This window comes from Desmodus rotundus, chromosome X (assembly GCF_022682495.2).
Source record: "Desmodus rotundus isolate HL8 chromosome X, HLdesRot8A.1, whole genome shotgun sequence".
NCBI lineage: Eukaryota > Metazoa > Chordata > Mammalia > Chiroptera > Phyllostomidae > Desmodus > Desmodus rotundus.
This window is the reverse complement of record NC_071400.1, coordinates 66,962,636-66,987,442: the sequence shown is the minus strand read 5'-3', so window position 1 is coordinate 66,987,442 and position 24,807 is coordinate 66,962,636. Positions and strand designations below refer to the sequence as shown.

At 49.1% G+C, this 24,807-nt stretch overlaps 2 protein-coding genes and 1 long non-coding RNA gene across 6 annotated transcripts; 1 reads left to right on the top strand and 2 right to left on the bottom strand.

Moving 5' to 3' along the window:
- Nucleotides 1-257: 257 nt before the first annotated feature.
- On the bottom strand, nucleotides 258-6,331 carry CFP (complement factor properdin). 3 transcript variants are annotated; one of them, XM_045187622.3, is made up of 10 exons: nucleotides 6,199-6,331; nucleotides 5,813-5,984; nucleotides 5,578-5,728; nucleotides 3,950-4,125; nucleotides 3,373-3,543; nucleotides 3,035-3,226; nucleotides 2,675-2,848; nucleotides 2,185-2,405; nucleotides 1,946-2,057; nucleotides 258-485 (listed from the first exon to the last, which is right to left on the bottom strand). In XM_045187622.3, exons 2-10 carry the CDS (start codon nucleotides 5,889-5,891, stop codon nucleotides 442-444), a joined length of 1,320 nt encoding a protein of 439 aa, XP_045043557.1. In that variant the 5' UTR covers nucleotides 5,892-5,984; nucleotides 6,199-6,331; the 3' UTR covers nucleotides 258-441. The 3 variants fall into 3 exon arrangements, with proteins under 3 accessions (XP_045043557.1, XP_024435858.1, XP_071076419.1); XM_024580090.4 differs by having other exon boundaries at nucleotides 2,214-2,405; nucleotides 6,199-6,325; XM_071220318.1 differs by lacking the exon at nucleotides 6,199-6,331 and having other exon boundaries at nucleotides 2,214-2,405; nucleotides 5,813-6,013.
- A 4,338-nt stretch (nucleotides 6,332-10,669) lies between these two features.
- ELK1 (ETS transcription factor ELK1) lies at nucleotides 10,670-24,039 on the bottom strand. 2 transcript variants are annotated; one of them, XM_045187576.3, is made up of 6 exons: nucleotides 23,840-24,039; nucleotides 16,418-16,661; nucleotides 13,980-14,429; nucleotides 12,905-13,324; nucleotides 12,135-12,236; nucleotides 10,670-12,049 (listed from the first exon to the last, which is right to left on the bottom strand). In XM_045187576.3, the coding sequence occupies exons 2-6, from the start codon at nucleotides 16,625-16,627 to the stop codon at nucleotides 11,951-11,953; spliced, it is 1,281 nt and encodes a 426-aa protein (XP_045043511.2). In that variant the 5' UTR covers nucleotides 16,628-16,661; nucleotides 23,840-24,039; the 3' UTR covers nucleotides 10,670-11,950. The 2 variants fall into 2 exon arrangements, with proteins under 2 accessions (XP_045043511.2, XP_024435857.2); XM_024580089.4 differs by having other exon boundaries at nucleotides 16,418-16,691; nucleotides 23,840-24,037.
- LOC123478673 (uncharacterized) lies at nucleotides 13,198-20,718 on the top strand. Its single transcript, XR_006653957.2, has 3 exons — nucleotides 13,198-13,294; nucleotides 17,201-17,407; nucleotides 20,101-20,718. It is a non-coding gene; the product is annotated as an uncharacterized lncRNA (long non-coding RNA).
- Nucleotides 24,040-24,807: the final 768 nt, after the last annotated feature.

The window sequence follows — 24,807 nt, the reverse complement described above, 5'->3', positions numbered from 1 at the left end:
GGGCAGGTAGCCAAACAGGAAACCCATAATGGAGCTCTGCAGAGGGACTTGCTCGGTTGCCCTGGGCACTAGGGGGTGGGGGTGGGGGTGGGAGCAGACATTGGGATTCTGGCAAGCAGTGAAAGGGTGGAAAGGGTGGATACTCGCCTTCATTCCTGCCAAACTGTGGCCATAGTGGAAAATAGTTTTCCACCACAGGCCACTGTGACTTTGCCCATGCTGTGCCTTTTGGCCTAGAAGATGCTATTGCTCCACTCTTGGGGAAGAGGCTGCTTTATTGAGGTCTGGGAAGTTAGGGTGTCAGAGTGGAACAGAGGTGTTAGAGCTCCTCATCCTCAGGGTCTTTGCAGACAGGTGTGTGTAGACATGGCTGTTTCTCTTCCACCACCACCTTCTGCCCCTGTAGCATCTCACACACTGACGATGGTTTCCCCCAGAAGGTCACATTCTTCTTTCCTTGACCTTCAACAATGGTAACAGTGGGCCTGAGGCATTAGAGGGAGGAGAATGGAAGGGAGAAGCTCAGGGAAGGCAAGAATGCATTCAACAAGCTCTTATTGAGTGCATATTATGTGCCTAACACTATTTTTAAACTGTGAGATATTGGGCAATTTCTTTATCTTCCTTGTGTCTCACTTTCCCTCATCAGAAAAATAGGAATAATGGAAATAATAATAACAATACCCATCTCACTGGGCTGAGTGAGGATAAGTGAGTTAAGTCAGGTAAACTGCTCAGAGTTGTGCCTAGTACACAGTAAGTACTCAATAAATGCCAATGATTGTTACTAGTTGACATGAGCTACCTTCTATTACATCTAAAACTCTTTGCATCTCCCTATCCATTGCCCACTGGAAAACAACAAAATGCTTTGCCCTGACATTCAAGGTCTTATTGTTGTACCCAAATCTCTGACACTAGGCAATCTCTGCCTCTCTTCCACTTTATCCAGAATCAGTCCCATGTACAGAATGGGCTTTGCCTGGGTTATTTCTCCCACAGTGCAAGCCCTCCATTCACTCACATCCTGACTTTCTCAATCAGCCCTTTCCCCATTCATTCCCTTACTCTGCCAAGTCCTTCATGCCTCCATTCAACACCCTTAACTCATCTTCAGGACCCCTCAAAACCCCACAGCTGGAGAACACTTTCCAAATTGTAGGCTTTTCAAGAGATGGGAACAAGCCACTCAATCTAGTAGCTTGATGTACATTACATGGAAATAAGAAGGGATGAGTGGGTGTTTTAACCCTCTCCCACACCTGGGATACCCTGGCCATGAAAACACTTTCAGCAGCTAATCACCTGTGTCCAGGATTCTGCTCACACAGTCTCGACACCTTCCTGTCAGGGGAGGCCCAATCAGTTTCCTAAACCCAGGTTCAGGTGGCAGTCCCTTTTCCACATACCAACCATTCCTCACATGCCTTCTGTCAGGGCCCTGCCTACCTGGATCTCTTGGGAGATCCATGGGGTCTGGATTGTGTTTGTCTGCAACTGTTGCCAAAGAGGTCTTAGAGTGCCTGGGCACAGTGAGACACTGAGTGAGACACCACATGAACCATGGAGGCATGAGTGACTGAAGCAATGAGTAAGTGAATAGAGGCATGAGTGACTGAGTGACTGTACAAACCAATCAAAGCATGGGTAACTGAGAGAGCGAGCAAATGGACACAAATGGGACTGAGTGAATGGGAGAATGGCTGAGTAACTGAATAAGTGACTTGAGGGCAAAGAGGCTACTAACTCTCCCTTCAATATCTTATTTCTCAGCTTCTTCTTTAGTTTCCCCCACTTCCTGCAGCTGGGAAATGACACTTGGTGAAGCAGGCATTTTAGGCCCACTGGTGGAAGCACTGGTTGGGGGTAGCCAACTCTCCCACCCTAAACGCTGACATAGCAATATCATTGCCCCTTCTTAGGCACACTCTGCCTCCTCACTCACGAGAAGTTGGGGAGATGGGCCTTGCAGAGGCGCTGACGGCTGCGGGTGGGGTTGGGTCCACACGGGGGCGTGCACAGCCCCCAGGTACTCCACTCTGTCCATGAGCCTTCCCCTGAAATGAGAGGAGGGAGTTACTGAGTCAGAATTAGTGGTCTCAGGGGTTAGTGAGACAGAGGCTACAGGGACATGGGATCCATGGCAAACAGTCAGAAATCTCCATTACTTCGTGGGCTGCCCACCCTCACAGGAGAGTCTGGGGAGCACTCACAGGAGCAGCGCTGGATGTTGTAGCAGTGCCGGATATCCTGTTGTTCCCCAGGACATCGATGTCCATTAAATTTGCGGCCCTTGCAGCTCCTTGAGCGTGTCTGCTGGCCTGGGATCTCCTGACAGCTGATGCGTTGCATCTTCGGGCGGACACAGGTGCTCCATTCCTCCCACGCCCCCCACTCTCCATTCACTGCAGAGACAGGAGTAGCAGGGGCTTGCACCAAAGAAGGGAGCCAGCAAGGGGGTTGGTTCCCCCCCCCTCAGGGAAGGAAGGAATGAGTGCTGGGGGAGGGAGTGGGGGTGATCAGATGTGGGAATGGGGGGATCAGAGGTGGAACCAAGGCATCAGGGCCAGGAATGAAGGAATTTGAGGCAGGAACAAGGCATTAGAAGCAGGAACTGGGCAGCAGAGAAGGGTGCAGATTTAGGCACAGAAATGGCACATCGTGAGGTTCTGACCAGGGCAGGGCACAGCCGTGTTGCAGACGTGGGTCCGGGTGGCTTCACCAGCACAAAAGGGGCCCCCATGCTGGGGCACAGGGTGATCACATGTCCGCTGTTCTGTGGTCTTGCCTAGGCCACAGGTCACTGGGCAGGGGCTCACAGGGCCCCATGGCCCCCAGCCTCCAGCCACTGTTGGGGGAATAAGAGTGAGGGAAAGGCCACCTTGATCTCCCCGCTTCATCCCCTAGACGTTGAGGCAGACCATCCCCAAATGAAGAGCTCCATGGTCACATGGTCTAAGATCTATCCCATGAAATGGCAGAGCATCTGTGCCCAAATCAAGAGCAGAGCATCAGAGGCCTTATCTCTATGTACCTGGGCAGGGTGGCAGGCCACTGCAGGCTCGCTGCTCATAGGCTGACTCTGGGCACGGCTTCCCAGGGGGCTTCGTGGAGGGCTCAGGTGCAGAACACGTGCGGCTTCGTCTTTCCACAGGCATGTAGGGTCCACCATGGCAGGAGCCTGAGCAAGGGCCCCAGGGGCCCCAAGCAGCCCAGGCCCCATGTACTGTGATGAGGTGGGGTGGGGTGGGGTGGGAGGAGAACAATTGTGGTCATGCGTGATGAAGTCCTCCCACCCCGGCAGTTCTCTGCTATAACACTCAGACCCACCCTGGGTGCCTGCATCAGTGCCCTGTGGCTTCCCTCACTCACTGGGGCAGGTCTGCTTCGTGTCGCAGGCCTCTGACTCCTGTGCCTTTCCTGGGCAGTGGCCCCCACACTTGGGGACAGGCCGATCACATGCTCGACGGCGGGTCCGAGTCCCTTCAGAGCAGGTGACAGAGCAAGGTGCCCAGGCGCCCCAGTCGGACCAGCCGCCTGCCTCTGTGGTAGAGAAGAGAAAGGGACAGGATGGAGTTGGGGGGTGTTATTTGGGGTTCTTGTTTCCTCATGTACCCCACATCAGCTAATCCTGTCCCCACATCTTCTTTCACACTTGGTCCACTATCATTGCTCATCTGGACTACTGCAGTAATGTGCACACTGATCCCTCTGCTTCACCCCTCATCGCATAGACTGTCTTCCTCCTGACATCAAGGAGGTCACAACCCAAATCAGATTACATTTCTCCTCTGCCCATACCTCATATCACTCACAGTGAAAGCCACACTTGCCTCCTCCTTAGAGCCTCACAAATATCAGGCACTGCCCCACCCTCAGGGCCTCTGTCCCAATTATTCCCAGCGCCCGGTAACAGGCAGTGCATGCCTCCCTTGCTGATCTTCCTCACCAGGACAACATGGCTTGTCCTCACAGGTCTGCAGTTGCCACTCAAGGGTCCCAGGCTGCACCTTCTCAAGGCATTGTCCGCCCCAGCCTATGCAGCGTCGGTGCCGCAACTGGGAGCCCTCAGTGCAGGTCACTGAGCAGGGAGTCCAACTGGACCACAGTGACCATCGTGGGAGCCTGCAGAGAGAAGTGTGTGTGTGTGTGTGTGTGTGTGTGTGTGTATTTATATATCTCCCTCCCATCCTGGTGCAAGCTGGCAAGGATAGCATATAGGGCTGTAGAGTGTGGGCAGGCATAGGCAGGGGTGTGGGATAAATATGTGTGAAATAATGAGAGTACCTACCTCTTAAGGATGTTGGGGGACTGAATGGGAAGAGATAGGCACACAGTAAGTACTTAATAAGTATTTACCTTCGTGATCAGGGACCTGGGGCTGCTACCCTTTCAAGTCCCCCAAAGATAATGCCAGGCATGCAGTAAGCAAATGTAAGGACTAGGCGTCCAGAACTTATGTCAGAAACCCACTGGGCCACCATTGTGCAAACAGGAAGTACTTAATAAATAAAATCAATCATCCCAATGAGCTCAGAGAACCCGTCAGAAATATGCGAGATCTATCCTCAAACACCTGCACAGCATAATGTTAAACAGATGTGAACTATTGACATGACTAGGGATCCAGAACTACCTTCATAAACCTCATAAGCTCCTCATTCCCAAAGTGTATCTGAGATATACAGTAAGCAGTTAGAAAATGTATCTGGCATACAGTAAATGCTCAATACATATAAGTGGCCATCATGACTACCCTCAGAAATCCTCCAGCTGCCCCTGACCTCTGCAGTATACTTGGTGGTATGCTGGAAGTACTCAGTGAATGTAAAGTGTCATCATAATTAGGAGCCTGGAGCTGCCCTCAGAATTCCCCAAACTCTCTCGCCTCCACAATGCATCTGTATACAGTAAGTACTCAATATGAGCTGTCATCACAGTTAGGGAACTCGAACCACCTTCAGAAATACCTGAGTTAGCCCTGACTGCTGTGGCTCAGTTGGTTGGGTGTCACCCTGCAAAGTGAAAGGTCACCGGTTCCATTCCTGGTCAGGGCACATGCCTGGGTTGTGGGCCAGCCCCGGTTGGGGGTGTGCGAGAGGCAACCGGTCAATATTTCTCTCCCACATCGATGTTTCTCTCCCTTTGTCCTTCCCTTTCCCTCTCTCTAAAATTAAATAAATAAAATCTTAAAAAAAGAGAAATACCTGAATTGCTCCCCAGTCACAATGCTTCCAGTATGCAGGAAGTGCTCAATATATGTAAGCTATAGTAGTATATTCACCAATGTCTAAAGACCTTTTAGGTATTGCAACTGGTGTGGGGAGTTGCTACTGGCATCTAATAATTAGAGGCCAGAGATGCTACAAAACACCCTGCAATGCATAGGTCAGCCCCCACCCCAATAATAATTTTCTGGTCCCAAATGTCAACAGAACAAAGGCTGAAAAATCCAGAGCTATGGTCATGATCAGGACCTTGGAAACATCCTTAGGGATCCCAGAAAAGGAGAGTCCACTTCTGGGTCGCCCTGCAGCAGTCCTTCCTACCTTCCCCCAACCCCAGGCTCCTCCTAACCTGCATGCCTGACAGAGCTTGCTGCCAGGCTCCTGGAAGGCATAGTTAGGGTTGAGACAGCAGTCTTCCACACGGATACCTCTCCCCAGGAAGTCCTTACACTTGCCTGAGGATTCCTCATACTGGGTGAAGCAGAGTACAGGGTCTGAGCCTGTAACAGGGTGGGGGAGGGGGTATGGTCAGTGATGTGGTGGCTCCAGGCCCCCCTGGGGGCAAGCTGGGCTCACTCACTTACCTGTGGCTGGCAGGGTGAGTAGCAGCAGCAGTGGTGGCCACAGCAGCAGTGACCAAGGGGTCTGTGCTGGAGTAGGCATGTTGAGCACTGTACTCCTGCAGCCCCGCCTGGCTTTATGTGAGCTGACCTGCTCTGGGAGTCAGTGGGAAAGAGGAACCAGGGGCAGGAGGAACTGGGAGGGCAAAGAGCAGCAGTGGTGGGGAGGGCAGGTCTTTACAGCTCCCACCTCTCCCTTGTCATTTCTGCCCCTGTGCCACCTTCTCCACTCAGCCCTCCCTACTTCGTGTCTCCCTCTCAGTCCTGTTTTGTTACTGTATCCCTAGCACCCCACACTCTGCCCAGCAACCCTTCAGCACTCAGTCAATGGTCTTTGACCAAATTCTTACCGAAGGGAAATGGAGCACAGGAGTTTGCAGCAAGATGAATTTCCTAGCTGTGTAACCTTGGGCAAGTCACTTGAACCTCTCTGAGACTGTTTCTTCACCTGTAAAATGCACACTCCCTATGATGACAGGATCAGCCTCATGGGGATGTTTAACAAGGTAGAAAGGAGTGTCTCCCTCCTCATGGGGTGAAATTAGCATTGAGGTAATTGCTTCATTTTCCCTCCTGACTTAACCCACCCTTCTCTTTCCTGAAAGGGAGGTCCTTTGTGGTCAGCATGGGGAAGGGAGGTCAGCACATGGGAAGTGAGAAGGGGAAGTGGCAAGAGTGTGGGGAGGATTCATAAGGAGTGAATTGGGGATGGCAATTGTCCCAGGGGCCCAGCTAGGGACAACCTTAGGGCCTGTGGAGGGGGTGGTTGGGAGGGAACCGGCCTGGTCATATTCCATCAGAGTAACTTGAGTAGGTGACACCCCCCTCCCTGAGCCTACATCATATGGTTTGTTGCTAAGATTGGGAGCTCAGTTTTTTTCAAGTCCTTAGCACAGTGTCTGGCATATAGTAGATGCTCTGTGTTTGCTATATACATTTATCCAACATTTACTGGTCACCTGTTGGAGCCAGATGCTATTCTCAGCATTGGATGGAGCAGAAAATAAGACAGCCCCAAATCCTGGTCTTCAAGGGGCTTACACTCCAAAAGAATACACAGATAATAAATGTCACCTCCCTCACAGAGGCCTTCCCCAGATACCCTTTTTGTATGGCACCCTTGTCACTCCCTAGCCCAGTGACTCTCAAACCTTAGTGTGCATGGAATCATCTGGAAGGTTGGTCAGATCATAGACTGCTGGAACGCACCTGTTTATGATTGTGCAGGTCTGGGGTCAACAACATGCATTTCTAAGAAACTCCCAGGTGACGATGATGCTGCTGGTCTGGGGACCACACTTAAAGAGCCATCATTCCAGTCCCTGACCACTCTTTCCCTTTGTAGGTCTCATCTAGAAAAACTATTCTACGTGCTTATTATACTGTTAATAATTAATTCTTCAACCCATTTTCCATGCAGGTAAAACTGAGCTCCATGGAGCTGCTATCTTTTTATAACGCCTAGTGAGCCATTTTATTTTATTTATTTATTTATTTATTTTTAGAGAGAGGGTAAGGGAGAAAGAGAGGGAGAGAAACATCAATGTGTGGTTGTCTCTTGCATGACCCCTACTGGGGACCTGGCCTGCAACCCAGGCATTTGCCCTGACTGGGAATTGAACCGGCGACCTTTGATTTGCAGGCCCACGCTCAATCCACTGAGCTACACCAGCCAGGACTTAATGAGCCATTTTAAAAATAAGAATATTTAAAATAACAATAAGGCATTTAAGAAAGGTAGGGAGGCAATCTCCCCTGCATTCAGAGGGAGAAATGCCTTTCTGCACATTAAAACCGAGTAAAAGAATTTGATTTGGTCAGGTTTACCGTTACAACAGAACTTTCTCAAGAATATTAATCTTGTTTTATGGGTGATAAGGTGCGTTGACACTGAGATGTACTCGTTTCTTGATAATAGAAGCCTGTCTCAAAAAGTTTGCTTTGAACAAAGAGGTCTTGTTGGCATTCTCAGACTTCAGACGTCAGCACTGTTATCTTGTGAAAACAAATTCGAGAAACCTGTACTTCTGGTTGGCTGCTTTATCTCATCATCCATTGCCCTGGTAACAATGTTATAACTGGTATTTCCTTTGATCCCAAACTGTATAAGTAAATACCCACAGGATTCACTGTGGAAGAGGACTGTTGGTGCTTTCCTCTTCTCCCACATATTTGGGCAATAAAATGACTCTGCAGACTTCTTATTTAAACAAAGTGTGAGAGTCTTGTCTCATGCAATTATTGCACTGCCACCTTGTATGATGTATTTAGGTTTCTTGTCTGTCGCCCTCTCTCAAATACCAGCTCCCGGAGGGTAAGTTGTTTTGTCTGATGTGTTAACTGCTGTGTCTGCAGGGATCAATAAAGATTTGCTGAATGCAGAAATAAATGAAATAAAACTCGAGAGATTCTGTGAACTGCTAAGAGGAAGAGTCTGGATTAGAGAGAAAAATGTGGGCATCATGGGGGGAGGAGGGGGGATAGTGTCTCAAGCACCCGGACTGGACCAGAGTTCTGAGAAGGGGGAAGGGAACCAAGGCAAAAGCCCAGGGGAAGTCCGGCATTTCAAGTTTTGGAGAACTGAGGGGAAATGGAACACAGGGGCTGAGGAGGAGGGGCCTGAGAAGGACGGGGACAAACAAGGGGGTTTTCTCATAGGTCTGGCATATTTATTCCATTGTCTCTCACGCACTCTCATTCTGTGCCAATAATTGTCTCTATTTCTAAACATAATTACACACACAGTTCTGGATTTACGGCCTCTAGTCTCATACAAACAGGCTCACATACATACGGGATCACTCAGCTTCTCAAATATTCTCTCAGTCACTCACTCAAGGAGTCATTTTCTCTGTCACGGATTCCCAGTCTAACGATTGTCTCCTACTAAGAATTCATACACACAATCATGTCTTATAGCCTGTCTCACTTGGCCAATATGACCAATATTTACTCGCACCAGTCAGTCTTCCACGTGCACACAGACTCACACCTTTTGATGTTTCAACCACTTAGGGCACAGGTGGCAAACACAAGGCAGCCCTCCACCTTGTTTTATCCAGCCCGGCACCTTGTTTCTACCCGGCAGCAGCACCGAGCTCCTTGCCCCTGGTTAATGAGTAGTTACATTTATAAAGTCCTGAAATTACATTCGGCCCTTTGAAGGCAACGGCGAGGCTGATGTGGCTCCCGGTGAAAATGAGTTTGACACCCCTGACTTAGGCTGCCATTTTCTCACATACACAAAGTCACTGATTTACAGCCACCACTAGTTTCTCATGAAGTTTCTCGCACACACACAAAATCACCATCTCCCCTACTTCTTCATACTCCAGGCCCCATTTCACATATCCAGTTTCTGATTATAACTAAGTTTCACACATATACATAATCACACAGTATCTCAGACATCGTCTTCCTCACCTAGTCTCACATTTCTTCTCAAGCAGCTTCCAACATTCCAGCCTTTGATTTATAGGCTTTAATAAAGTCTCTTGCAAAGAGTTTTGCACACAGCCACACAGCTTGTTTCCAGGCACCGTCTCAGTCACCCACTCAGTGTCACGATCTTTTTCCATCAGTTTCTGACATCTGTGGTCACTAATTCACAATTGGTACCAGGCTCTCAGTAAGCCTTATACACAGTCTCTTGTGGTCCATCTTAGTCATTTACACCATCATGTGCATCGGTTAGCTTATCATGTACCCTCAAACACAATTATAGCTTTACTGGTTTCCCAGACACGCCAATCACACGGTCTCTCAGTGTCCTGCAGTCTCAGTTTTTCACCAAGAATATAGTCTGATTTATACTCTTATGAAATGTTTCACAGACCCACACTCTCACACAACTGCTCAAATTTCTTTCACACGGCGCTGACTTTATTTCTTATCATCTCTTATTATCATCTCTTTATTTCTTACAGTTATGGGGCCTCTCACACCATTTCAGACACACTCAGTCTCATCATCATTTTCTCTCTCACTCTCAGTCCCTGAACCTGTGGGCTAAACTGGAGTAGTAACTGTCGAATGATTTCCTACTAGTTCTAGGTATAGATACACACACGCCCATACACACACAACTGCAGCCTCTCACGCTCCCCCAGACCAAGCCCCAGCCATTTTTTCTGTTTCTCAGTCTTTGCTCCTCTCACATGAATATTCATACACATAATCATGTATTCTCATTATTTTGTCTCAGGCACCCATATGGCCTTGCAGCTATGTTCTCTCACACAATTAACTCCACACATAATGCTCCCATGACTTTAATTGACACAACAGCCTTGCAAGAACAGTTTCACACACAATCCATCTCCCAACACTGAGATACCTGCTTAGGTACCCTGAAGTTTTTTTTGCCTACACACAGTCCCTGACAAGCTCACAGGCTCTCACACCTTGTTTTGATCACTGTCTTGTTCACCATCACCTGGTCAAACAGTGGCTGGTATGCAGCCCCATTACCTTCTCATAAATATTACTTCACACGCATCACCAGTTCCTTGTACAGAGCCTCACTCACTCACTCATTCGTACAGTGAATTTCTCACACAAACACAACGTTGAGTTTGTGGTTACAACTTCTACTCTCTCACACAGGATTTCACACACACATACACGCAAGCACAGCTTTCTACAGTTTCTTTTTCACACCCAGTTACCAAGCTACAGTCTCTACTACTGTTTCTGATGCAGAATATCATACTCTCTCTCTCACAGTCAATCTCACACCCTCATCACCTTTTAAACACAGCAATGCCAGTCACACTGAGCCCTCACAGCGTCAGGGGAAAAAAAATGCTAGCAGCCTCCAACATCACCTTTAAAAATATATATTTACAGGAACAATTCCCCATTCTCTGGGACTCTTAGAAAAAAATGATCCATTTTGGGGGGAAGTAAATTGAACAGTGGAGACAGGTGTAGCACCGTCCCCCAAATCACCAACCCCCAGGTATCCAGGCCTGGGCTGGGCCGGTGCTGACAGGTGGTGAGCCAGGAGTCCTTTGAACCCACCCTCTCCAGCCTGGAAATATGGGACAGGCTTTATGCCCCTCTATTCCTCCCTCCCAACTCCAGGGACACTTAAAGGGTCCTTTGTACCCGCCCGCAGGAAATTGGGGGGCTGGGAGGGAGGGAGCTGAAAATACACATTTGGTATCAAAAATAAACACTTGGGGGCGGCAGGAAGATACACCCCCATCCCTTCCTTCCCACCCACCCCATCTCAGATATAGGAAGAGATGACCCCTCTCCCCTATCGAAAAGCCCTGTTTAAAAATAGATTATACTATCAAAATGGCAGAGGGTGGGGGACAGGGAGACCTGGAGTACTGGCTGGAGGGGTCCCCCAGACGGGGACTACTCCCCCAAATAACCCTCCATTGGGAGGTAAGAGGCAGGACCCCAGGAGTTTGGCAGACACGGGAATGGCTTCTCAGGAGCAGAAGAACAAAAAGGGCATTTGTCCCTGGCCAAAAAGGCAGCTGATAAAGGACAGGCTGTCTGAAAGAAAGGCTGGGGGGTGGTGGTGAGAATTCCTATTCCAAGGGTGAGCCTGACTTGGTCAAGACTCCAAAACCATTTAATGGCACAAATTCTTCCCGGACCCTTGGGGATAGCCAGGAATAAGAAACCACAACATGCTAGCTCTTCTACCCACACCCCAAAATGGAGACAGGGCTCCCTCAGCTTCCCAAGGGCAGGCTGAAAAATAAATAAAGGTCCTTCTCAAGCCAGACCCCGATTGTCTTATCTTGGGGGATAAAACGTGAAGCTGGAGATGTCCTCACCACTGCCCCAAAAAGGGTTGGGCCAGGCTCCTCCCAGTGGCCTTCAAAAAATAAATAAATAAACCGTCCCCGCTACTGCCGTAGGAGACGTATAAGGGCGGCCACTGGGAGACTGACCAAGAATAGAGAATAGGTAATTTTTCTATGGAAAAATTATTGAGAAATCTTTCTTCCTAAGAATCCCCACCCCACCATGACTATAGCACGAGTCTGTCAGCTGAACTATGTTTCTCCTTGAGACAGCTGGCTGGAGAGGAGTTCAGGGTGTGAGTAACCCCAGAAAAAGTGGTGGTGGTGGTGGTAGTCATGGCTTCTGGGGCCCTGGGGAGAGCACCACGGGGGTCGAGAGGCCGTCCACGCTGATGGAAGGGATGTGCACCTGGGCGCTGCCACTGGATGGAAACTGGGGACAGAAACAGAAAGAGGTCATGGATGGGGGCCATGCTAGGTTCTCTCATCCACTCCAAGATGGGGGAAGAGGAGCCTACCTGGAAGGAGAGCTTGGCTGGGCTACGGGGAGCAATGGGACTCAGGGTGCTCCAGAAGTGAATGCTGGGGGGCAGCGAGCTGGGCGTCAGCAGCACCGGGGTCTGTGGGGAAGCGGTGGTCAGAGCTCAGGCAAGCAGAGGGCAGGTGTGGGAAAATGGAAGGAACTTGATATATGCCCCACCAGATTTTCTACTAAGACTTCTGAGGTCACTCCCCAGAAGTACACAGACCTACAGCGTAACTACTAAGGCTGTGTCCATGACATCTCTTGAACTTTACATTCACAGCCCCTCCCAACTCTCGAAAGCCCACCCCAGCCTCACTGGGTTAAGACCACCTACAAGACGCTGTCTACATGAGGATTTCAAACCTCATGAGTCATTATCCCAATAGCTCAGGCTCAACCCCCGACTCTTACGTTCCACCTTTTACCTCACAGAAAGCCCGCTAAGCAAATCCCAGGCCAAAGAGCCCCGCTCAGGTTCTTCACTCCATGCCCCAGCTGAGAAACAGTTCCCACACGTGGCCTCTCATTCCTTCATTTTCCATCCAGAAAACTTCCCAGACTTGCCCTTCATTGGGACCGAGATGTCTCAGCCTTGAAGCCTCACTCTTGCCCTTCTTTTATCAAGCTGTTCCTGCACCCTCCAGCTCACTCAGATAAGATAAACATGCTGGCCCTTGGGGTCAATCTAACATCTCTTAGTCCCCAACCCCGTGCCAATCCCATTTGTCCAGGGAGCCAGCCCCGCCCCCCGCAGGCACTCACCAATGTGTGCGTAGGTAGCAGGGATGGCGTTAGTGCCGGCCCAGGCGCCTGCAGACTGGAGCCAGTTCCCGATCCTGGAGTCCGTTCGGGTCCTGGCCCACCTAGCAGGCTAGGGCTGAGTGGAAGCTCCAGATCCCGGGGCTTCCGGCCCTTCTGGGGCTGGGGGATCTCAGTGCTGGAAGCTGTGGAAGCCCCGAGGCCGCCCACGGGTGCTGCGGTCTCCATAACAACTGCAGGAGGGACTTCCCGCCCGGCCCTAGGGGCTTCCGGCACAAACCCCGCCTCCCCACTGGCTGCAGTGTTGAACTCTTCCTTGGGCTCTTCTACTTTGACTTCTGGGGGCAATGGCCGGCCCAACCCGGGCTCCACATTCAGCTCTTCTGATTTAAGGTTCGGGGCCTCGGGCGGGGTCAGAATGACCTGGGAGAGGAGGGAGTATGTATGGATTGCTGGGGTGGCGAAGCAATGACTTCCCTCGGAAAGCAACACTTGGTACTAGGGGCATAAATGCACATCGGGGCAGGTCCTCCAACAGGATTGGGACTTTGCCAAGGAACTAGGGCTACCTCTGGGGCAGCTTCTCCTATCTGGAGGCAGGGTTGCCCTAGGGGTGGGGCGGGGCGGGGCGGGGCGGGGCTGGACTCCTGGGGATATTACCCCAAGTCTTGAAAAACGGTAGTTCTAAAAATTTTTCTTTAAGCCAGCAGCATCTACCTCACCTAAAAGCTAGTAAAAAAAAAAATGCAAAATCTTGGGCCCATGCCCAACAACCTGTGAGTTAGAAGGCCCTGCAGTTGATTACAGGAGTGAAGTGAAAGAAACAGTGCATTAAGCAAACACATACGTTCAGGGCACCTAATACAAGTTGGGTGGACTACTAATTGTAGCGCACTTAATCTAGCTACCTTTTCAGTGTGAGCATAGCCCATCTCCCCAACCCTTTCTCCAAAGGCACCTGTGTCCCTCCTTCCACTGTATCTCCTTTAATAGAACGTTTATGTCCCTTCTCTTACTCATCCTCATTTGCAACTTATACATCCCTCCTCTTACTGAACTTCCATATTCCAGCCCTTACCTGCAGAGGCAGGCCAGCCTCTTCGGCCTCTAGGCAGGCCTCCAAGGGGCTTGGACTGGTGCTCCTGCTCCCCGAAGGGGGCACTGCTGCTCCTGCTGGGGCTGTATTGGAAAGCACTGAGATGGACCTCGGATGCAGGGGCAGCTGTAGCTGTGGCTGCAGGGACTGGATGGTGAAGGTGGAATAGAGGCCTGAGCGCATGTACTCGTTCCGGCTGCTTCGTGCCAAACCACCTGGGCCTGCCACTCCTGCTCCCTTGGGTGTTCCTGGCTTCCCGGAAGCAGATTCCCCAGGGACGGCATGTACAGCAGCAGGTGCCACATTTGCCACAGTGGAAGTAACAGACACCTCAGGCTGGGGTGGACAGTCCTCAGTGGAGCACCCTGCAACCTCGGGATAGGACACAAACTTGTAGACGAACTTCTGGCCACTCACTTTGCGGATGATATTCTGGGAAAGGAGGAGATAGGATAGGGGGCCTTAGAAGAAAAGGCTAGGGTGCAAGGAGGGTGTGTCTTGGGGGGACAGTGGAGAGGTATGTCTCCTAGTGTCTTCTCTCAGGTCCCTCTCCTGTCTTTTTACAGAAACTATCCCACCTCTGTGTCTGCCTCTCCGGATGTTCCCCCTCCCAGCTCATCTGACATTTCACACACCTCTCTCAATTTTGGGCTCCTCCCTTCTCTTCCTTCAGTTTCTCCCTCTCTTTCTTCTCCATCCCGATTCCCCCTCTGTATTTTCCCCAGTTTCTCCCCTTTCTCAATTTTCCCCTCCACAATTCTTCCTGTAGCCTACTGCCCTTCTCCCCTTTCCCTGTCTCCCTTCCATGTCTCCCCCCATCCATCCCCCTCCAAGTGTCCCTCTGTCCCTTTTCACCTTCATCCTTCCGATTCCCCTACCCCCATCTCAGATACCCCCCCCCCCATGCACACCTAGTGGCTCCTTTCCATGATGGGGCCCACCTAGGGAAGTAGGTGCAGGAACAAGCTTTCCTCCTGGCTCCAAGAACCAGGAGTATCTTGGGTTAATAGGGTCAGGCCTTGGGGGTGGCTGCCAGGACACAGGTTTGGAGTCTAGCTAATGCAGTAAGACGGGAACATGAAGTAATTGATATAAATGTTGGAAGAGACTAAAGTAATATAGAAGAATGTGGTGATGCATTACTAAAATAGAGGATTACTTAAAGCTGTTGACGCAGACATTGAACAGGGCAAGGTCAGAATAAGAAGCAACATTCTTAATACTTTTGTGGAGGTTTAAGCTAAGGCAAATAGAAAATGAAGTAACTGATAGTAACTAGACAAAAACATTAAAATACTAATAATAAATTTGGGGGAGAATCTCAAGGCTGGCTTGGGGGGGGTCACAGAGCATGTTTGGAATATTTCAGGATGGGTCTGGAGGGTCTCGGATGTTCTGGTGGTCTCAGAGCACAGTGAGGTTGCCTCATTATTAATATTGTTTTGGAGGTTTGAGCTGAAGGAATAAAATATGAAAAACGGAATAAATGCTATAAATGACATAGGGTATACACATAAGTCCAGGGCTGTTCTGGAGGAAAAGAGGCTTCCGGGTGGGGTGCTAGGGTACCCTGGGGATATCTTCATGCTGGTCAGGTATGTCACAGGGTGGGTTTGTTTCTCAGAAAAAGAATGAAAAGGGATATTCATAATGTGGTTTTGGAAGTATCAGGTAAAGAAATAAACAACTTGTATAAATATTGGGGGAGAAGGCCAACTCAGTACTGGTGTGGGAGTCTGAGACGATGAGGAACATTTCAAGTTATAGCTGTAGGAATAAGAGGATAAAAGAAACGATATAAATCATTTTATAAAAGAAATGATATAAATCAACACTGGGTGGACCAGTGTTGCTCTGGGAACACAAGAGGATGGGGTGTGGAGCTGGCATTATATATTTTGTTTGGGAGGTTTTAGCTAAAGGATAACAAAAGAAAATAATTGGTGAAAAGGTTAAGGGTCTCAGATGATGAGATAAGAAAACGTTAGTATGATACTGTCATGCAGGTTTTGGTTCTAGGAGTAAGAATCTTCTGGATCTCTTATTCTGGAATAACAGCAGATTATGTAAAAAACTGGGGAGTGTAGGAGTGGTGCAGGGGTTCTAAAGCACAGGGTGAGAAAAGTCATTATTAATAGTGTTTTCAAAAGTTTTGGCTATAAGAATAAGGTAAGAAAATGAAATGTGTGGGACATGGTGGGACAGCGTGACTTTGAAGGTTTTAGCCAAAGCAGTAAGACAAGGAAATAACTGAGATAAAAATGTTTTGGGGAGCCCAACATTGGTCTGAGAGTACCAGGGGACAGAGTAAGAAATGGCCAAGTTTAATATTGGTTTCAAAGTCATAGCTATAGTGATTAAGAAAATGAAATAACTGATACAAATTTTGGGGTCCTCAGCTCTATTTTCTGAGGCCTTACCTTATCATAGTAGTACCGCAAGGCCCGGCTGAGCTTGTCATAATTCATGTTGGTCTTGTTCTTGCGTAGTCCCCACAGCCGGGCCACCTCCTCAGCATCCACCAGCTTGAACTCACCACCATCCCGTGAGGTCCAGGAGATGATGTGGCCATTGCCTTGTTCTCTCAGCAGCTGCAGCAGAAACTGCCACAGCGTCACAGAGGGGTCCATCGTTGGAGTAGTGTTCACGCCATCCCAGGGGTACCTGGAGGGTAGATGGCTCAGTGCCAAGAGGCTGTGGGCACAGGATGGGCCAGAGGTCAGGAGGAGGATTCTTTTCTTGCCATCTTGCTTCCACCTCTGTCCCCAAAGCCCATCATCATTCCCTAAAGACCCTCAGAATCAATTCTAAGCTCCTCAGCCCGGCTTTGCATGACCCCTGTAATGGGATGAGACTTTTGGGGATATTAGGAGAGTATGAATAAATTTTGCATGTGGGACAAATATGAATCTTTGCAGGCCAGAGGGCAGACTGTAGTGGGCAGACTGTAGTCCCTCCAAAGATGCCCATATCCTAATCTTTGGAAACTGAGTATATTATCTTGTATGTCGAAAGGAACTTTGTAGATTAATTTAAGGTTATAGGCCTTAAAACAGAGAGGTTATTCTGGATTATTTGGGTGAGTTCAATCTAATCACATAAACTCTTAATAAAAGCAGAGGGAGAAATGTGATGACAGAAGAGGCAGAAGAGTTCAAAATACAACCTGCCAGGGACTCAACCTGCCATTTCTGGTTTTGAAGATGGAAAGGTGCTGAGCCCAGGAATGTGGCGGCGACCTCTTCAACCTGAGAATAGCCCTCGGCTGACAGCCAGTGAGGAAACAGGGACCTCAATCCTACAACATCAGGGAACTGAATTCTGCGCACAACCTGAATGAGCAGGAAACAGATCTTCCCCTGGAGCCTCCAGAAAGTACTGCAGCCCTGCTGACACCTGGATTTAGCCTGGTAAGACCCGTGCTGGACTTCTGACTTACATAATAAATTTGTTATTTTAAGCTATTTATGATAATTTGTTACAACAGGAATAGAAAACTAGTATAATGCCCTTCACCTGAACATTTTCATTTGCATTTTCTACCAAATCACACATCAACTTTTGCAGGAGGTTCCTTCTGCCAGCTCCTCTCAAAGGCTGTTCACTCCATATAGGGCTCCCTTCCTCTGTACAGAAGCCTTCCTTATCGTTCGAGTCTCAGCCCCAGGGGTCTGGCCTTTATGAGGCCTTTCTAGAACTGAATGCCTGCTTTCTTCTGTCCCTCTATCCACACTCCTCAGACCTGTTCCTGTCTCTGTATGTTCTCCGTCTTGATAACAGCTATAACTACCATACATGCCAGGCATTGTTCTAGTCAGGCAATATGGCCTAGTGGACAATTACGCAGGCTCTACAACCAGACTGCCAGGGTTAGAATCCTGCCTGGTTCTGCAACTCGGTAGCGGTGTGGTCCCTGGGCATGCTCTTTAACCTCTTTGTGCCTCAATTTCCCCATCTGTAAAATAGGGATAATAATAATACCACCTAATTCATAGGGTTATTGTATAGAACGAATATAATATGCCTGAGGTAAGATAAACTCTAAACAAGTATTTCTGATTTGTTCATAATCCCTTACCCCTATTCCAAAAAGCTCTAAGAACAGAAGGCTTCTTTGTAACCCTTTTGGCAGCAAAACCTGATTTGAAACAGAACAAGGCCCTTTGTGGCCTTTACTGATCCTTACTCGGTGTGACTGTTCATACATGTTGCTGCAGAAATCTGAATGTGGCTATTTTGGAGCCCACTAAGGGTGTTATGTAACATCTTGTACGTGCAACTCGTTACCTTTCTAAAATCTGAATATTTTGCAATTATGAAACATCTGGCCCCAAGGGTTTCAGATAAGGGCATATAAACCTGCACTGTTATTTTTATAGGTATTGACTCATTTCTCCCTTGTCACAGCTCTGGGAAGTAGGTACTTATGACTGCGAATTTATAGAGGAGGAAGCCAAGGCACAAAATGTCTAAATGATGTCTACAAGGCCACACAGCTTTAGGTGGCAGGGCCAGGATTTGGACCCAGGCAGCCGGGTTCCGGTTGTCTAAGCTTTCAAACCCTTAGGCTAAATGGCCCTTCACACTAACTGCTGCGCACTGACTGCCCCCTTGGGCCTTCCCTGTGCCCCCTTAACGGCTCTCTTTGCTGAACTTCCTGGTCCTTACAGAATGAGCTTTCGTCAATCAACTTGTTCACTGGCTGGAACTGTTGGGTTAAGAATAAGACCTTCCAAATCAGATTTCAAAGAACCTCCATTATTTATAGCTTGATTCTTCGATCTGTAATTAAATATACAGTATGATCCTCGTGTCTGAGCTGTTTCAAAGTTCATTCCAGAGACACAATTTTAGGCAACTACAGAAGCCATAGAGCCACGAAGTGTCCAGATTAGAGAGTCCTGGCTTTGAAGCCCTTGCTGAGTTTATTTCAAAGGTCTGCTTATTTCAGAGGCACAAAGAGTTCAGTGTGACTCCCGGTGGCAAAGACAGGCAATTTTAGCAGTTCCTCCTTCAGTGGCAGCAGAACCTATCAATTCAGGTAAAATCTTGACAGTTTGCTTCAAGCCTCAAGAGCACGAAGGGTTGCATATTGTGTTTATTATTGACCCCTCCCTTATAAGAGTTCTAGTGATCTGTTATTCGAGTGTTTACCTTTCTTCATCTCATTTATTTAGTGAGCATTTACGGAGTGCCTCCTGCAGGCCAGGTGCTCTAGTGCAAGTGACATTTTAGTGGGGAAGACAGACACGAAACAAGATAAACAAGTAAAGAATGGAAGATGATGATAGAGCTATGGGGGAAAAAATGAAACAGGAAAAGAGTTATTTTTTAAAAGATTGGCAGGGGAGGGTCATCACTGAGGAGGTGACATTTGACCAAAGACCTAAGAGAGGTGAAAGTCAGGTTTGTGATGACCTGGGGAGCAGCGACCCAGGTAGAGGGAACAGCCCGGGTGAAAGGGCCTGAGGCTGGAGAGCACCAGGCAGGCTGGAGGAGAGCAGGGAGTCTGGCATGGCTGGCCAGGCGGGAGCAAGGGGACAGCGGCAGGACATGAGAAGAGGGGCAATGGGGGCCAGACTGAGTGAGCCTTTTCCAGGCCCTGTAAGGACTTTGACTCTGAGACAGGAGCCACAAGAGGGTTGTGAACAAAGGGGTGACAGGCTGTGACTTGGATTTAACAGGATCCCTCTGGTTCTTGTGAGGAGAATCGACTAGTGGCTGAAGAGGCTACTGCAGTCGTCCAAGTGAGAAATGGTGGCGGCGGCAGCAGCAGCAGTGAGATTTGCTGACATAAAATGGGCGTGAGAGAGGAACCAAGGGTGATTCTAGGCTTGTGGCCTGATCACCTGGAAGGATGGAGCTTAGATCAACTAAGATGGGAGCACTGCAGGAGAGAGGTTTTAAAGGGAGATGAGGAGGTGAATTTTGGAGATGGTGAGTCTCAGAGGCCTGTTACACACTCACCTGCATGCTGTGAATAACATTAATTTAAAAATTAGGAACCAGTCATTCATCCCTTACTATGTGCTGTGACCATTGTACTCCTTTAATCCTCAAAACAACACTGGGGTGGGCATTATTATTATCCTCACATTTTCAGAAGGAAGAAATGGAAGCACAGAGAAGTTAAGCAACCTAACCAAGGTCACACAGCTGGACGTTGGCAGAGCCAGGGTTCAAACCCAGCCAGTGATCCTAGCCACCTTACAACACCAGCTCTCTATGGATGGCTTTCCTGAGGAAGTGACATTTGAGCAGACACCTGAAGGAGGAGAGGTAGCAAGCCATGCTGACATCTGTGGGAAGGGTGCTTTGGGCAGAGGGAACAGTGTGTATGAAGGCTCCAATGTGGGCGCAAGCACCCTGTGCGGTCGTCCAGCTCCCATCTCTGAGGGTACGTATGTCCTGCCCTCCCTGCCAGGAGTGCCCTTCCCCCTTCCAGTACTCGATGGACCCTTTATCTCACAATCATCAAGTTCTGGTATCTCCCAGGAAGAATTAATTCGCCCTCTTGTGGTCCAATGCACTGAATAACCGAATAAAGCCCTTGTGAAGCTGTTCTTCTCTCTGGGTCTTCAGCCTCATACTCCTCTGCCCTGTTCTAGCTGTGTGACCTTGAGCAAGTTACTCAACCTCTCTGAGTCTGTTTCTGCATCTGTAAAATGGGGATATTTCATTCTCAAAGTAAATTACCCTCAAAATATACCTGCTCTCAAAAGCTTTTGTAAGGATTAAATGTCAGTGTTGGTAAAAGGCTTAGGAAAGTATCTCTAGCACATGGCAGACACTCGAGAAATGCCAGCTGTGCCCCAGTGTGTCATCCTTCTCCCTCCCCACAAGCTTATGTATCGCCATGACCACCGAGCTCCCATTATGTCTCAGATCCCGTCTGCTATCCCCCCCTCTACTCTGCTACAGCTACAATGGCCTATTTTGTGTGCCTTGAACATGCCAGGCACAATCCCACCTCAGGGCCTTTGCATCAACTCTTCCCCCTGCCCAGCGTACTCTTCCACTAGACATTATGGCTCCCTCCCTGGCCTCCTTCAGGCCTTAAGTCAAGAGTCACCTTCTAAGTGAGGGTTGCCCTGTGCCTAAGATGTCAACCATCCGAATACTCTATTACTACCTTCCCTACTTCGTTTTTCTTCCTTAGCACTTGTCTAACACACTCTGATTTTATTTTTTTGTTTCATTTATATGGTGAATAATTTTATTTTTTTTGTTTCATTTATTATTTTGTCTCATTTATATATATCTCCTGCACTTTTAACAAATGTATGCTCCACAATGGCAGGAATTGCTGCCTGTTTTGTTCCCTCCCACATCCCCAGTGCCTAGAAGAGTACCTGGTACTTAGTAGGTGCTCAGTAACTGTTTGAATGAACAGTCCCAACTAACTAGCCTCTTTTTTAAAAAAAGATTTTATTTGTTTATTTTTAGAGGGGAAGGGAGGGAGAGAGGGAGAGAAACATTAATGTGTGGTTGCCTCTCACACACCTCCCTACTGGGGACCTAGCCCGCAACCCAGGTGCGTGCCCTGACTGGGAATCGAACCAGCGACCCTTTGGTTAACAGGCCAGCACTCAATCCACTGAGCCATACCAGCCAGGGCCCAGCTAACTAGCCTCTTCATTAGGTCTCATATGCCCTCTTCATCCCCACACGCCCTCCCCCAATTGGTGTTAAAATTATTTTTTCCCATTCACTCACATAATAAATTTGTATTAAGCACCTACTATATACTAGGTATATTTTTAGGTGCTGGAGACCCAGCAGTGACTAAGCAGACAAAAACTGTAAGCTCTCACAGGACTCCTAACAGGGAAAGACAACACAATAAACTGGCAAACTATACTGTGTGACTGACAGTCATAAAGGGCAAAGGGAGAAAGAAAGCAGAGCAGTGGTCTGAGTCCTGCTAGGTGTACAAGTTCAGATGGTCAGGGACTAGGTGCCATTTGAACAGAGCCCCAAAAGGAACCATGCAGAGATCAAGGGTACAGTGTTGTGGGCAGAAGAAATGGCCAATGAAAAGGCCCTGAGGCTGGACCACTGGTGTGTCTGAGGACAAGTAAGGAGGTCAGTGTGGCTGGAACAGAGTTGGGAGTGTAGGAGATAAGGCCAGAGAGGTTACCTGTTTCATTATTAAGTCACAGGTATTCTTTATTTACACTGGAGAGGATTCTAGTTCTGATCCCCCCATTTTCCAAATGAGGAAACAGGTGCCTAGAGAAAGTGGTTAAATCACTAAGGTCACGCATTTTCTGGGACTGGGGGTAGACAGATGCTGTGACAAGGTGTGCAATGCGGACGGCTCTGCAGACAGAGGGAACAGCAAAACGCTTGGAGATGGAACTGACTTGGTTTTTTTAAGGAGTGGGGCCTCACATGGGATGGTATCAGGTGTGAAAGGGGAGCCTCAAAAATTATCTTGTGTTCTCAAGGGCACCCTAACCTGGTACTTACTGGGTCACTTTTGAGTAAGGTATTTAGCCTCCCTATGCCAAAGCTTCCTCAGTACCTATCTAGTAGGGTTATGGTCAGGATTAAATGAGCTCACTAATATAAAGCACTTTGCCTGGAACTCAATTTATGTTAGTAGGTGTTCAACAAATGACGGCTACTATTAGCATTATCACTAATATATTCATTTATTGTTGTGAAGAAGAATGTCTTAATGGTTAACAGTGTGCACGAGGGGGTGTGTTTTAGAGTAAAAAAGACCTGAGTTCAACAAGCACATAAGCTGATTCACTATTAAGAAGGTGGGAGGTGGTCAGGGAAGGCCACGACTGAGCCACCTCAAGGAAAAGAGGGGAGCGGAATAAAAGTGAAAGACTGACCGTCCTGGAGGAGGGACTGCAAAGCATTGGACTCATGAGAGGGGAGGGGGTGTGAATGCAAGCACACGGGTAGCAGAAAGGCCAACCAGCAGATCCCCTGCAAAGGCGGGGTTGTGGTGGTGTAAAGGCTCATGTTGTTTACTGGGCAAGGGATGCAAAACAGTACATCGAGTGCTGCATAATAGTGGAGAGAGAGAAAAGTCATCACACAGGGACTGACTAAAAGGAGAGGGGAACAAGACCATGGACTGGGCTACTGATAATGGGGAGATATGAAGCACTAAAAGTACTGAACTGATCCACTATTAAAAGGAAGGGAGAAGCCCAAGGACTGGAGGACTGACATTCTATCAAGGAGGGAGGTTAGGGCGATGGACTGATAACTAGGGGAATGTGTATACAAGCACAGAATACAGACCGATTCACTGTAAAATGGTATGTGTGTGCACGTGTGTGATAAAGCCATGGACGGATGCACTGGGGGATTGGAGGAGGATAGGAATACAAATTCACAGATTAATTTACTGTTAAAGAGGAGTGGAGGGGGTACAACGCCACGGATTGATTCACTACAAGAAACAGGAGCGGTGGAACAAATAAGGCCACAGACTGGGCCCCTGAAAGTTGAGGAGAGGAGAAACACCCTCAGACGGACCTACTGTCAAAGAGTTGGAGAGTGTCAAAGACTGGTCCCCTGTAAGTGGAGGTGGAGGGGCAAGACCATGGACGAGTCCATTTTAAAGTGAGGTGGGGAGAAATATAAGCACGCAGACCGATCCACTATTAAACAGGAATGGGGATTAGGCCACAGTCAGATCCATTTCAAGGGGTGACAGGAAGGGACAATGCCACAGGGAGGTCCACTAGCAGTGGTGGTGGCAGTGGGGAGCCGAACACCAGCAGGCCACCAGCCAAGCCACATCCCTCGCGCGGGGGCGGGAACAATACGTAGGGTCACGGACCAAGCCCTCCACCCTCCAGGCCCCAGCTCACCTGTGCGTAGGGCAGCGCCGGTGTTGGCAGCTCCGGGGGGCGGGGGCTCCATGCGCAGCCCCACCGCCCCCCAGGCCCGTTCCGAGGCGGCAGTGGCGGCGGTGACGGTGGCGGTGGCAGCGGCGGCAGCGGCAACACCTAGAAGCCGCCCCTGCGTTTCCCCACAGCTCACGTGGGCCCGTGGAGGAGGTGCCGAGCGTTTCGCGGTTCGCTGATTGGCCAAGAGCCATAGATTGACCGAGATGTCTAGGGTTGGGTGGGCGGGCCCTTGCCTCTCAGAGCTATGCCTTGACTGGCCCAAGGGGAGCTGTTGGAACGCAGATGGCGGGTTCCAAGGGGGCGTTCTCGGCCCGCTGGTGCTACACGCTGATTGGCTCAAGAACTGATAGACCACGGGCAATTGACAAGGTTCCGGGGGGGCACCTGCCTGGCACTGACTAGCCTCTACCGGATTGACAGAAGGCAGCCTTGGAGCATTGGGGTGGGTGGGCCCTCCCTCCCTTTTGCAGATTGGAGAATGAAGGACTCCTAGACAGCTGCCAAAACACAAACAGGGCGGTGCTGCCCTCCATGCTGCTCAGCGGAAGCAGGACTTATATAGAAGTGGGCGTAGCAGCTGGCAGGAAAGGGGTCGGGCCAGGGCTCTGCGTAGGCAGGCAGAGTAACTCTATAAATGATTGGCTAGAGAGGACGAATTTAGAACGGAGCAGAGGTAGGAGGGCAGGACAGCTGCCAGGCAAGCCAAGAAGCAGAGAGGCGGAAACTAAATGCTGAGGGTGGGGTCGAGCTGCAGAGTTATAAAGGGGTTGAACTTGGCTTTGCATTTATTGGATGCTGGACTCAACCTAGAAATAGGGGCCAGACCAGGCAGGGCGGGATCTGGCTCTGTGCCCATTGGTGGAAACTGGAGCTATTTAGAAGCAGTAGCGAGGCCAGTTTGGGCCGGGCTGGGAATGGGTGTAATTTAA